This window comes from Microchirus variegatus (assembly GCF_963457635.1).
Source record: "Microchirus variegatus genome assembly, chromosome: 6".
Lineage (NCBI taxonomy): Eukaryota > Metazoa > Chordata > Actinopteri > Pleuronectiformes > Soleidae > Microchirus > Microchirus variegatus.
Window position 1 is genome coordinate 8372735 of NC_139807.1, and position 15276 is coordinate 8388010.

General features: G+C 39.5%; 1 protein-coding gene across 1 annotated transcript in view; it reads left to right on the forward strand.

Annotated features, from left to right (window-relative positions):
• Positions 1–15276, forward strand: part of rxfp1 (relaxin family peptide receptor 1) — a gene marked incomplete at its 5' end in the record, with an annotated part of 73136 nt that overhangs the window by 36301 nt on the left and 21559 nt on the right. Inside the window, 4 exons of the mRNA XM_083891418.1 lie at positions 2400–2483; positions 8196–8301; positions 12114–12185; positions 12796–12867. Of these exons, the coding sequence (XP_083747544.1) occupies positions 2400–2483; positions 8196–8301; positions 12114–12185; positions 12796–12867 (334 nt within the window). The remainder of the gene's footprint in view (positions 1–2399; positions 2484–8195; positions 8302–12113; positions 12186–12795; positions 12868–15276) is intronic.

The window sequence follows — 15276 nt, forward strand, 5'->3', positions numbered from 1 at the left end:
GCTGATAGCCGGTAACATTCAAAAAAAGTGAATGTCAGCCAATACTGGCCTGAGGCAGATGAATCTTCGCATCTCGTATTTAATTACCGCTGTGAATGTTATGCAACTGAGATGAACCCCTTCCTCCTTTTTTCTCTGCCGTGTACAAACACAGTTCACACACACACACACACGCACAAAAAAGCCCCGGTGTTGGAGGCTGGGGATTTATAGGCACATAAAGTTCTCAGTAAAACAGTGACTGAAGGATTAGATCCTGACTGAAGTTGTAATTCACCCGAGAACATAGGCTTTAACAAAGTTGATGTTTAGCTGTAAAACTCTTATGAGTCGTTTTATGCGTAGTCTGGACTTGTATATGTGGCGAGTGAGCGGTATCATGTTTTTTTCACGGGAGCTCGGTCTGATACAAGGATTCATATGAAAGCTGGATTTCATCTTTTACTGTTAGTGCAGAAGGACCCATGAAATTTGAAATGATATCCGCTGAAGCACAACAAACATGGCTCAAGTTTAGGGGAGGATTTGCTGCTTGTGTCGTTTCTTATATGGTTGGAAGGATTCACAGAAAAAGTATCCACTATACATGTTCAGTCAATTCCATCAGTCTAAGCTGGACCTGGATTGCTAGTTCACAGTTCATTTCATTTTCGTTTGGAGTCCAGACTTTGGTGGCGATGGTGGTGCTTGATGACCTGCTGAGACTGATCGAGGGTGAGAGTTGATTACTCTGGACTGGACAGATGGAGTGGCGGAATGTGAGCACAAAAGCAGCGTGACGGAATTAAGGGCAGACGGTGAATCACTTAAAAATAGGGCAGCAGACGAGCCACGCAGGCAGGTGTGCTGCTGTCGTACATGAATAGATCACACCAGCTAATGAACGGCTCGGCAGAGTGACGGGGGAATTAGGTCCAGATCTGAGGTAAGATGAGTCACACAATGGAGGAGAAATTACACTACAGAGGAAGCATATTGAGAAGTCATTTGAGACTGAAGCACAACTTAAAGTTAAGCAGTTAAGCAGATCTCACAAGCTGTGCTTTTTGTCTTTGTGATCATCTTGTTGTGTGTTTTATATAATTCTGTCAAACCCTGAGGACTGAGGGACCCGTGTCACTTACTTACCAAAGAGTGATGGTGAAGAAAGTACTTCAACGACTGCAGCTTTACACCGTCGTCCTTGCATCAAGTCATAAAAGTGAATGTTTTAATGGTGTCAATATCATGTGGTTTTGCTCCATCACAGCAATATTGAACTGAGGCTTGACTTGAAGGGATCACATTACAAGTCAAATTGCACTTTCCGTCAGAAAGAGTGCAGTGATAAATATATTTTCTCCAAGTCATGCAGCCTTGGTAGTCATTGGGAATGAACTAGATAGTGCAGGGTATCTTAATCCTGGTCCTCGGGGACCCGCCGCCCTGCATGTTTTAGAAGTTTCTTTGCTCCAACACACCGGATTCAAAATGGTCAGCTCATCAGCAAGCGCTGCAGAAACCTGACAACGACCCATTCATTTAAATCAAGTCAGTTGAAACAAGGAAACTTCTAAAACATGCAGGGCGGCGGGTCCCAGGGACCAGGATTGAAAAACTCTGGGACAGAGCATCAAATAGTGTCTGCTATATAAAAGATAATGTAAAGATAAAGTTATAATAGCCCAGTACTAATATATAAAGTATTTACACACTAATATAGTATATACACCTTTATAGTCTAATAGTAGTTAGCAGTTAGCTAGCAATAACTGCATTGTAGTGATGCGGTGTCCCACTTCAGTGTCTGTGCTCAACATCAGTCCACTGATTTGCAGGAAGTGTGATTGCTCTTTGTCCTTGTCGTATCGCTGTTGAAGTTTCAGGTCATTTTTGCTCCATTTAATGACCAAACTTGGCAGAAGTCCACATTCTTTATGCCTGTGTTCAATACCATGATTAATTTAAATGACAGTCTATATGTCTGTGCCAGCTGGCTGCTTTTTGAGGAGTGACCTCTTACTGTGGAATTCATGTTTTCAGTCACAGCAGGCAGAGCATCTCAATGCAAGTATTTAAAGTACTATATATATTACATGTACAATAATGAAAACATCAAATGTCAAAAGGATGGCAAATCCATTTGTCAAGCAAGCGCTGCGGCTGCTTTTACCACTTTTATACCCAATTTTCTTTTATAGCCAAATTTGAGGGCTCCAAGAAGAACCAAGTTTGCCGCTGAGCAGTTTTGTGTGTCTTTTTGGCACTTACTGCATTTAAACCTTTTCTTGCTCGAACCACGGTTATGTGTCCTGTCTGTACACCACTTTATATTTTACCTCATAAAAGTTGTTTGGTTTTGAAGTACAAAGTGATTGATTGTAAATATGTGTTTTTGTCTGTTCTCTTTTCTTTCACAGGAGACAATAATGGATGGCCGCATCTTTTAGACAAATTTTTCGGAATGCCGAGCTATAGCGCCAGGACCAGGTCCAATATATGCTGTAAGTGATGTTGTTCTGTTGCTGAGCTGCAATTTTAGAGATGGTTTATGCTCTTGTGAAGCATCACTAGTTAGAGGGTGTAAGGAAAAAGGAAACACAACCTTGAATCATGTTCGCTGCCGACTTGCTGGTGTTTACCAACTGTGGTGTCCAACATAGTCCTTCACACAAGTGAGCACAAAATTGGCAAGGAAACACTTCCTCTTTCTAAAGATATTATAAGTAGTAGTAGTAGTAGTGGTAGATGGAGAGCAATGAATATAAATTATTATATTTATTTTTTTTATTTATTTTATTTTGAAAATGTGTGTTTTTCCTTTCCAGTATGTAGATATTCAAAAAAAAAAATGTTTAAATGGACGTGTGGGAAGGGAAGTGTAAGATATAGCGGTGAACATATTCTTAAAATATCGTAGACTTACGCAGGTGCAGATTTTCTTTCTGTTAAGTTCCTTTTGTCCCTGCCGATAACCATGTAATCAGGCTGATTCACAGGAATGGCTGCAAGGCTCGGCGTTGATTACGTGTCAATTCCTCACACAGTCATGCTTCAAAGAACCTGCGCAATCCTTTTAAGGAGCTGCAACAAAAAAATAATACTTGCATACCTGTGAGAATTCCTACGACATGGCAGCTGAGGGTCTGTATATTTGCAGTAGCACCTTTCTTGTCTTGATGACCACTCAAAGCATGTAACGCCAGTTTTGCCTCATCACTCATTCACACGCACATTCATACAGGGCATCTACAGTATGTGCAGTGCTATTTCCTCTCATACGTCATTCCCACCTTTTCTCATGCTGCCACTAAAGCCTCCAGGAGCAATTTTTGGGTACAGACTGGATAAACAAGGACCTCCAACCCACTCCACTTACTTCTCTGTGTGCGGTATCAACTCGATTGTTCTGTTTGTCAGAATTAAAAGAGACATAGTCATTAATTTATTATTTCAATGTACTGGGCCACACAGTTGGTGTAGTGGTTAGCACTCTTGCCTTTGCAGCAATAAGACCCAGATTCTGCATGGAGTTTGCACGTTCTCCCCGTGTGTGCGTGGGTTTCCTCCGGGTTCTCCGGTTTCCTCCCACAGTCGAAAAACATGCAATATGGGGATGAGGTAAATTGGATGCTCTAAATTGACAGTGGATGTGAGAGTGTGTGGTTGTTTGTCTATGTATATGATGGCCCTGTGATGGACTGGCGAACAGTCCAGGGTGTGGCCCCGCCTACTGCCCTATTTCCGCCAAGACTGGCACAGCTCCCTCCACGACCCTCATGTGGAGGATGTTTGTGATGGAGCTTCAAGTCAGCTTCAAGGATTATGTGTTGTGAATCTTCCGGGCAGTTGATATGTAGAGCTATGGTTGGTGCACATCAGTGATAGGCTGCCCATTTCCATATCATAAACATTTCCTTTCAGTGATGGTTTGGTGCAGAGTTAACCGGTCGTAACCTTGAGATCCCTGTTATTTGACTTCAGTCTGATCTGTCTCTGTATTTGGAGTTCAGCGCTGAGTCATAACATAAAGTTGCACTTATGTTTATGAGTCTCTGGGGAATGATTTTATCTGAAATGTAATTTCCCAGAGTTATCTGAACCGTGTGTGGATAAGTATTTTGTGTGGGTGTGCGTGTGCAGTCGGCTTGAGCACAGCTCGTTTTAAGTGGAGAAAAGTCATCAGACTAAAATTGTACGGAATGTATATAAATCCATGCGTTGTGTATGCTGTGAGGAAAATAATATGCTGCTGAACATCTTGGAGTGGAGTGTTTTTAAACAGCACGGGCATCAGATAAAGTGTGCAGTAACATTTTTGGTCGCCTTGGCGATGCAAGTAGCTTTGTAGCCCTTGATAGATGCCGACATTTGAGAAAGATCTGATATAACTAGATCTGATATTGCTAAATCAGATTATAAAGAGGGTTGTTCATGTTTTTTTATCTAAAACTCATGGGTCTTTTGGTGATTTGTACTGCAAGCATTTACTATATATATATATATATGAAAAGAGACTTTTGTTTTCAGATCCAGAAAGTGAAGCCAAAGTTAAGAGCCTGTATTTTACTTGAATGGCATTTTCCATTAAACAGTTCGAGCCCTATACTCCACTCGGTTTAGGTATCGGCACATAGTTTTTCATTACTTCATGGTTGTCACAGCACAGCTGCGAGAAACTGCCGTGACATAGTTTTATACGTGACTCTCTGATCAATGAGCAGGTACCAGAAGAAGCACCAGGAAAACAGGGTAAAGTCGAGTAGTGCTCGAAGTGTATTATGGAAAAGCGCCGTAAGAATGAATTGTGCCACTTTAAAGCACGATTAATGCAGTTACAGTTGATTTCATGAAGAAGAGCCTGAAGGTTTTTTACAATGCTTTTACCCAAAGTCTCAGTTTAGTGTGAGTAACTGATATCTTAAGTCTTTAAAACCTGAATATTTGTTGAAAACTTTTCTTTCTAGACTTAACGACCTCTGAAATCACAATATGCTTCATTAACACACACACAGAATGGCTCACTGTGTTTATTTTTTATTCATAAACCATCATTCATCCTGAAAGAAAAATGTCCTGGATCACAGTGGGGATCCCAGAAAAGCTGCATGATATATTAAAAAAAACAAAACAAAAAAACAATAATGATTGAGTGATTGTTGTTCTGTTCCTGGACCAACTGATGGTATCATCAGCCTCAGTCAGAACCAGAAGAGGATTCTGACCCTTCGCTGCTTCAGTGAGCACTTCTAATGTGACCGCAGCCTGTTTTTGAGCTGGTGGACTTCTTTACTCCACCAGCGTTTGCTACATTAAAAATCCATAAATAATCCATTGCTTCATTAAAACAGACCTATTCCAAGAACACGATATTGATATTAATGTTCACCACTTACTCTAAAGAGAGAAAAGAGAGAAAAAACAATTTGAAACAACATTGTTTTAAGTTAAAGTGGTGTTGTGTTTAGCGTCGTAAAAATAGAATCCTTGTGCTGTTGTCTGTTAAGTTATTGTTTACAGTTTTGTTTTTGCCTATATTTGTCTTATTTTTATCTTAACCTAATATGCACCTTATTAAATAAGGTGCATATTAGGTAAAGATAAAAATAAGACATGGAAAGAAATAAGATAAGAGTGAATGTAAATTTTACATTCACTCTTATCTTATTTCTTTCCATGTACAGTTTTTATAATATTTTGTAATTGTTTATCTGTATACTGAGCTGCTGGAACCCTGTTCTCTCCCCACTGTGGGATAAATAAAGCTTATACGATAAGATAAGCTAAATGTTATCTTATCTTGTTCACCACAGTGATTAACAAAGGAGTCATGGCAACATTTTTTTCCTTTTTTATGGCATATTTCACGTGACACCTGTATCATTATTTACTCACAAGGACACATTGTTATTATAAAATGACAGAGCAGTGCTGATTTGTGTCGTTCTATATTTGCCAGTCTGCCTTAGTTTTTATCAGATGAAGTGTTGCGGTGTTCACAACAGCAGAAACGCACATACATTGTTTGACTTGTTCTCTCCTAGCTATGGCTAAACCTCCCACCCTCCGAATTAAATGACCTTTTCAGACAGTTGAAAGGGTCCTGTCCTCATAGACCTGTTTTATTGGAAGTTCAATGTTGTAGAGCTGCACAGAGATGAGATTGAGGCACGGAGACAAAGTAACAGCAACACATTCAGCTCATCCCGTTTTTCATTTTGTTTGTCCCCTCTCTCTTCTGTTCTCTGGGTTTCTCTTTATCCTTATTTTGCTGGAAGTTCAAATACACTTTTCAGACCATATCAGCATTTCAGTGGTTTGATGCTTCTAAAAAAAACTGTGGCAGACATAAAAGGGAAAGTAACCCCTTTTATTATTTGCCTTTTAACATGAATGTAGGAAACTAATGGACCTTATAAAGAGCATTCCTATCAATGAATCAGCCTTTTAACGACATATCTGCATTTTGGAAATGCGTTTGGAACTGCTTATTGTTATTATTATTATTATTATTATTATTAATAAACTTCATGTAGTTGTTTATTTGCAAAACAAACTCTCAATTTGAATCCTGAAGCATGAGTGTGTGAGTGGATGAATGGCAAAACTGTAGTGTGAAGCAGCTTTGCGTGGTCATCGAGACCAGAAAATCGCTATGGTGGCAAACTGGGGCTTCACTTTTTAAAACTGGAAAACTATATCCATTTTTAATTTACAGTCTATAGGCACGAGACAGGGTAAAACATGGACTGGTCAGCAGTAAGATACAATGCTCGGTATGGATATCAGTTCAGCGCTGGTCAAAATCAATGGACTGGATGTCACATAAATTATCCATGAAGTGTGGTAAATGCTTCACTCAGCACATGTAACATGCTGTAATGAAAGTCTAGGTCACATGACCCCATTAACGTCATCTCTAATGATATAAGAATGTAACCGGTGCTATGAATGTGAGGTTGTGCTCCAGCTAACCAGCAAACCCTTGTGTGGAAAATAGAGCTGTAGACAATGGATGAATGAGTGAGTAATCTGACTGAATTCCTATTCATCAGATAATCCATATTTTGAGCCTGAAAAGACTTGGTTTGCTGCAAGTGTTATAAGTGTCTTTTTTTTAGAGTCCATTATCCACAGTAATAAATTAAAGTGTTTGATTGAAAACTTTCTTTCAAGGATGTTTTTGCGGCGGTTTACAAAGTGTCATCAAATTTGCATTTCATTGAAGATTCAACCTCGTTACACAGGGTCATATTAACCTTTTTAATCTAACTGGGATTTAATTAAAGTTAGCTCTACCCAGGAATATAATTTACTAAGCAAAGATGAGGAACCCACATCTGTTATTGACTTATCTCAGCACTCTAACTTTTATAAATTCCTCTTCTATTAAAGCATAGCTGTAAAGCAAATCCTCTTCGCATAATGTTAAATGCAAATAAAAGTGGCTGAAAACGGGTTGTAAAAAATTACAACTGTGGAGTAAAGAGTTGCGGCGGAACGCCTGAAAATTGTCTCTCTAGTACTCTGGTCTACATTTCTTTGGCTTGATGATGCACCATGAGCCATAGTTAGACACACTTACAATATAAATACCCTCAAGCACACTTAATCTGCAGTATACCATTCCCTCATGAGTCACCGCACCGGCTCCGACACTACTGCCTTTGGTTTTTTCACTTGCTGAGATGTATTTGTCTTGAAAATGTGTCTCACCTTTGACGTTAAAACGCGCAAAAGCTCTGCCATGTCATTTAAAATGTGTGGTTTTTTTTTAAATGAAGTAGAGAAGAAGAACAGAAAGAAGAGCACACTCATGCTTTGAGGCTGCAGTACCACTGATTGACAAAGAGGGAGACAGAGAGCAGGACTGTAGGTAGCTAAACCAGCTCTGTGTTTTTGCAACGTTAAAATAAGTTTCTGATTCAGACCAAATACACTCTGGAGTAGTGTTACATTTAAGATGGGACCATGCCTTTTTTTAATCTTTCATACTTGGTTAGGTGGTGCATAGAATATTTTTTTCTGTGTGATGACAAAGTCACAAAAGGTCTTTCATTTCTTAATTGAGATGAACTCAGACCTTACATTCAGCTGGCCAAAAATTGCAGTTGTGCAGAACTGCTCCAGGCTTGACACGGTGGCACTTTGGTGCAATGACCAGTTGACTGATGTATACTTTGATGTCGCTTGTTCTTGCCTTTCCATCTCCTCAGTGCTGGGTGTTGTTCCAGAGCTCTGCCAGTGCCGGGACCTTGAGCTGGACTGTGACAGTGCACAGCTTCAAGATATCCCAGCTGTGGCCATAAACGTCACCATGATGTAAGTAGAAAATTAACATGAACCAATTTTTTTTTTTTTTATCAGTAACACAAAAGCTAAAGCCATCCGCGGGAAGCCTTGGTCATTGACATTGATGCACGTACCTCCTCTTCAAAGGCCCATTATGCCACTCAGGCTGCCTTTCAGTGCCACAGAGTGAGTGAGGAACTCGCTTGCAGGCAGAATTAAAGATGAATCTCTGATGGGAGTGAAGTGCCTAATGCAGTGCTATCACATTGAATTGACGAGCAGAGCGGTGTGTGTCCTTGAAAGTGTTGAAATTGCACGAGGCGGCACCACAAAGACTCTGTTTCATGGTGTCGTGAAACGTTTCCTGACAAAATCCCTAATATCGGGGGATATGCAGTGGATTTTGTGTGTGGCGTGTGTTTGCTGCAGCCTTGAACTGCTGCTTCTCACGCACGTAACGTCATTCAGTTCAGAGTTTGGATTTGAAAATCATAAAACACGAATACGCTCGCAAGTAAGCCTGCCCCACACACGATGATAATTGGCCAGATTTCGGTGCCGATCTGGCCCTTTTAGACAATTGTGGGTGCCTTCCAAGTTTAGGCCAGATTTGAAGACTATCTGGCCAAATTATTCCGTGGTGTGAGGAGTTAATAGACTCGATTTTTGCGTCAGTCTTCCAGTTTTCAAATCGCAAGTGTTAAACGTGATGAAAACAACAACAATAAGCGATTGGGGGCGTGAGCAGAACCACACAAAGACCGGGAAACAGATGTTGCGTACCTTTTTGTTTTGAACCGTAAACTGTAAAAGCCAAGTTGATTTCTGTCTTCTCAGCCACGAATTTATATTCTGAAGTCATGTTGAATCACGTGGGTTTCTGTGAGATCCCAAAGCCCTGCAATCTCCCTCCCTGAAAGGATTTGATATAGCACACCAAATGTGTGGTCCTGCGTCTTGAATGGATCATCTAGTCTGTGCTTTCTCAGGATTAAAAAGTCTGTTTGTCGTGTCTGTGGTCTCCCTCAAATTTGAAAATCCTCTCATGTTGGACAGTTATTTATGTGGGAACAGAAACAGGACATAAAAATAAATGTAAAGTGGGTCTTTTTTGGGGAATAGTTTAAGCCTCTATATCTGTCGCATCATGTGCTAAATATACTAAGGTTGTGGCTCATTTCTCTTTTTCATCTAGACACACATGTCGAGACCTTTTACACTGGCTGCGTGAGCCATGTTGGCACTTTTTGGGAAATCACCTCTTGTCTATTTACTCATGTGCTCACCTCACTGCAAAGAAACATTAAAAAATGTATACAGAGACAATGATTTGCTGCCATCAAAAGCCTTTTGTTCCGCTGACATATATGTGACAAGAACACAAAAAAAACGTCATCAAGATGTCATTCATAAAAGTAAATTCTCCACACATCATATTTTTAGGCCGCACTTGCATAACCTCTAATATTAATGCAATTATCCAACAGATTGGCTTTACCTGATTATCTTTCACAGTGCATGTGCTTTGTCATCAGCCTGGCATAACTCACTTAATTGCTTTTTTTTTTCGGATTTTGCAGTCAGCTAAGTCAGACAACTTATTCAAAGGGAAATTTCTTTTGGTTAGTTGAAAGTGCAGATGACCAAAGTTTGAAATGCACAGGCATTTCACTTATCAATTCGATGGCCATGAACAGTGTAGAATTCTTATTCTTGAGATGCTGCTATAGTCCAACCACAGTATATTCAAAAAAGTGGTCGCTAGATTCAGGTCACATGATGTTGTTTGTTTGTTCCCAGTGGACAGGACTGGTCATGGCGCTGGCCAATTGGAGTTTATCCAAGTTTACTTATGGTTGATGGGTTCATAGCATAATTTCAAATATGTTAACAATATACAGTCCAAGTTGCTGTCTTCAAATATCTTCATCCAAGATAGATGGAAACAAAAATATAACCCATATATAACATCTTCACATATTATGTGGCTATTTTGCATAAAGACACCAAGCTTTCAAAACAGTTCCCAGTTTTTCGTTGATAACACATTGATTAATTGCCAAATTAATGCGTGTTCAGTGTTAATGGTCCATCCGTTTTCCTGTCCTCATTTATCTGCTTATATATGCGAGCTTACTCGTCGGGTCATGACCCACAGCTCATTATTCGTGTTAGTGAGTTGGCATTAATCACAGTGTCAGTTTAAACTTCCCTCTGTCAGAACAGAAACAGGCAAACACGGGCATAGAATGGTAACAATTTGGTCAACAGAGTTATTACCAGACTAATACCACATTGTTACTGTTCTGTAATGTAAAGTGTAACCACACCAAGCACTGGAAGAACATTTAAACTCCTAATAAAAAGTAGCCATCTATTGTTTCCTAATGTTATTTGTGAATACGATTGTCCCATTGCTTATATTATGCTGCTAACTCACCCCCATCTTGGCTCGGTCACATTGAGATTAGAATCTCGTCTTATCTCGTTGCGACTTCCTAGTGAAATAAAAGTTTAAAAAAATAATCAATCAGTAAATTGAAAGCTTTGCCTGGCCCCCTGGCTCCCTCTTGACGACAGCAGATGAGCACAATGCCCACATTTACTGCTGCAACATCACCAGTCTGCCTGTTGATCTCCTGCTCCGTCCGTCCACTTGTGAATAAAACCAAAGAAAATGCTTAAACGCCTCCCCGTAGAGCAGCAAAACCTCAACCTGCAAAATCAGATCTTATAAATATTAATCTCCTCTTGCGTAGGATAAGACTTTTTCCACTGCTGCTGAGTTTAAACAGTGTATTTCATACAAACTCTCTGCAGGTCGTGCCACATTTTTATCATGAAAACTACAAATCCATAAAAGAACCTTGTAAAATCCTATAAGTCTAGTCGAATTAATTCCTGAGTGTCTTCACTTAATAATAATATGACGTCTTGAAACTTTTTATAGATGGCCATTCAATAATGGCACCTGCCCCCCATAAAATGAAAATGAAAAGAACATTCAAATTATCCTTGGGAAAATATTGTATCTTTTCACCTTCAATGACGAGCAAGATCTGAGGCACTCAAAGTTTTTTGAGGACCAATAATCCACAGGCTTTCTCAACCCAATGCGGTGGTAAAAGAAAGCAGTTGGTAAATTGATGATTAAATGGCTAATCCTTTTTAAAAAATCACAGATAAACAGGTATCTGGAGTAGGATTTTGCAATCTCCTTTGAATTTAACAGAACGTTTAGAGCGCTCCCCATTTGCTCGATACCAGTGGTAACCTTTAAAAAAACAGGGACTTTTAGAATTAAGAGGTTTCTTGTTTGTTTACTGGACTGCTCCGGAGCGTACCGTCACGCAAGAAATAACAGTGTCTGTGTTTGGTAAGAGCGTGGCGAGCCCACAGAGACATTGTCAACAGTAAGAAAATCTCAGTACCGACACAATCCAGCCGCTCGACGGTGCCGGTGAGTGTGGATGATCCTTTAATCGCCCGTTAATCCGTTAAAAGCTTTAAAATCAATGACTGAAAGGAACGATTACTTTTGAGCTTCTTTGAGATTATGAAGGAGAATAAAGAGGCTGTAGTTTGCCCTGTTTACAGATTTATTTCCCTGGTAAATGACCCAGTGATAAAAGTTTGTTATTTTGTTTGCTGTGTTGGGAAAAACTGAGTCTGACCTGAAAAAGGCCTTTACAAACAGAGGTAGTCAAACGTTCTCTTTTCTTTTTTTAGTTTCAAATGACCAACTCAAACATCACGGTTTCTGAATCTTTTTTTTTTGGGGGGGGATCATTCAACCCACATGTAAAATGTCTAACCTTGAAAATGGTATTTCTGTTCCTCAGGTCTTTACAAAGGAACCGGCTTCAGAGACTGAAAGAAAACACGTTCTTTAAATACCAGAGCCTACAGAAACTGTGAGTTTATCACAAATCATGAGTTGCAAAAGTAAGATTAAGATTACTAGATTCATTTTATGATTATTTTCTTACTGTTCAGTACTTTTATTCCTTCATTCCATGTGCCATAATAAGATGTATGTGTTTTGACCAAAGAGTTGGGTCTATATTCTCTCAATAATGCCGTTCAGGTAACAAAAATAATAGAAGATTCAGAAGAGAACTGCATTTCTCTTTCTTCCTATTTTATAATTCATATTCATTCATATTTATTCCTGACTGACGCTGTTTATCAGCTTCAAACAGTCGCACTCTGTGCTCGTGGGAGAATAGGTTTGATGATCTGCCAGAAACCATTTGCCTTCGTCGCACTTTCAGCTTTGAGTCGCTGCTTCGTCAGTCTGTCCAGATTCAAACATTTCCCCGAGATATGCACACACAAAACATCCAAATCCCTTTCCGGGTGTGAGAAAACATGAAGAGACAAAACTGCAGGTGTGAGCAGGGCTGTGTATCGTTGCAGATTGTTAGATATCTGCCATTGTGTGTATTTGTTTTTTTTTTTTTTCATTAACTTTATTTTTCAAGCGATGCACACAATCTTTTTTTGCGTTCTTTCTGCACACAGATACCTTCAGCGCAACAGAATCCAAGATGTGAGTCCTGATGCATTCAGGGGCCTGTATAACCTCACGAGACTGTAAGTTTGTTCACTTTTTTTTTTTTTTTTAGCACATGTTGCTCAGTCGCAAGGTGGCACGAACACAGTATTCCAGATGGTGTTGAAGTTGCTCAGTTATTGTCATCGGGCATGTTGCTGTTTCACTCGCAGCTGTTTGCGTCAGTCGACTGAACTCGTGCAATGTGGCCAGCGTGATAAGCTGACACTTCTGCCGAGTCTCACTTCCACATTAATTGCTGTACGTCTTTTAATTTCCGCATCGAATCTCTCGCCGGAACCTTCTCTGTGCAGATTTAATTGCTGTTAAAAGTCAAGTCTTCCATCTGAGTGTCTCAAACTTAAATTGCTGAACATACCAGCTACATGAGGACAATAACAACCTGGAGGTATAGGCCACGTGAGGAGCATTAAGGCTGATGGGTTCTGTCTGTGTCATTCTGTCGTTAATGTTACCATGGGAACAATAACAGGAGTAAACCCCTTCAAAAAAAACAAAACATCTGTCTGTTAACTGTCTCAGTTATCAGGTCATTGTCACCTTCAGAAGTTACCTTTTGTTCTGTTAACATCCAGATCCAAGTATTTAGCCTCTGGAGGCTGGATAGAGAGTCATTATGTGGCACAATCGAATCAAATCTCATAAGTGGGTCCTTCAAAAGTAAAGTTTGTGATATATATTTTTGTAAGAAAACCTTAACCTAAAATATTAGCTATAATTGAGTGGATGAGGGCGGAATAAGTGAGTTTTACATAAATTACCATAAAACATTGTTACCCGGTAAACAGAGAGAGCTATTTGATCATTGAGTATTATGTGTCCAGTCTCCCGAGGGGCATTTTGAGTTATTTACATTCTGAAAATGTATGTGGTTTCTAAGCTTTCCAACAATGTCTAACACATGGAAATTTGAATATATTATGAAGAAGATGTGGCCATTGGAATGTAGGCAGAAGAGAATTTTAGCTTTAAAGATTTACACCTTCTGGGGAGCCAAGTGACAGGATCAACAACCCCCTCCTGATCTAGCTGTCAGTGACATCTGATATCTGTGAGCCCACAAGAGGACGATCAGTGAAAGTTTTGTAGTAACTGAACAAGTTTTGCTTTGACTTTCAACTGTAACACGGTGCCATGTCGAGAGATAAAGGGCAACGAGGCACATTTCTATTAATCAACCCTCTCCCCTGTCCTTGGGTGTTTTAATGTTAATGGTAGAAGAAGACACACTGTCCTTCTCGGCTGCTCTACAAAGACTGTCTTAAAATTGTCTTCTATGACTATGCTCTGACTACTATGATTGTTTCCAATCACGTATATTATCAGAAAAATCACATAGTTGTGTTACTTTGCAACATATTTAGACATCAATAAATAAATATCACTGTAATTGTAACTGTGACAAAAAAAAAAAAATTGCAGCTCATCAAACCAATGATGTAAAAGCAGAACGTCACATTTCCGTTTGGTGCCAAAGCTACATGTACTCAAAAACCTTTTCAAGGACGTCTTGCTTGATTCGCAGTGGAGTGTTTATGCGGTAAAACGTTTCAGTTCAGGAAGATGGAATATGACAGTACAGCAGGGATGATTCATTTCGTGTGTGTGTGTGTGTGACAGGGACTCCTCTCCGTGATGACCATTAGCTATTGATGAAGGATTATCTGCCTTCAAGTCCTGCTTTGGTCCGGGCTGGGAAAATCCTAATGCTGTCACATACAGTGATATTTAAACAAATGAGGGTCATCTGAATGTTTGGGAACCATGTCTTCTTGGCCCTGTGAACACTGCATCTATTCAAGCTGTTATTACACAGTGCAATAGGGCTGCAATTAATATCTATTTCATAATCTGACGATTAATCACGTTATCGTTTGTACCGTAAAATGCCAGAGAATGTTTGTCAAACCTCAAAATGATGACGTTTTGTCTTGATTTGTCTACAAACGTAATGAATCCATTATAAAAATGAGTTGACAGTTAATTTAGTAATCCATTAATCACTGCAGCCTGAAATACAAGTGACAGAATGTTATTTTCTTGATGCCCCTGGTAATTATGTGAAGTCTTCCAAATCACCATTTATATGCCATTAAATCATTCGTCGGTTCCACCTTGACCTTTTTTTTTTTTTTTTTTAAACATGATTTTAAATTTCAAACCTGAGTCAGACTTTATCTCCTAATATCAGTCTGTGACCTTACTGTTACTCTTGTAACTGAATGGAACTAAATCTCTGCAGCCGAGGCAGAAAAGTGAAGCAGATACAAAGATCCTCCGCTTCATACATTATTGATGTGAGAAAATAGTGGCGGAGAACAGAAATATTACAACTGTGAAGTAAAGAAAAAGAATTGTGGAGTAGAGTGTGAACTGTTTCTCTCCAGGCGTCTCTTCGTGATTTTTTTTTTTTTTTTTTTAAGCTTGTC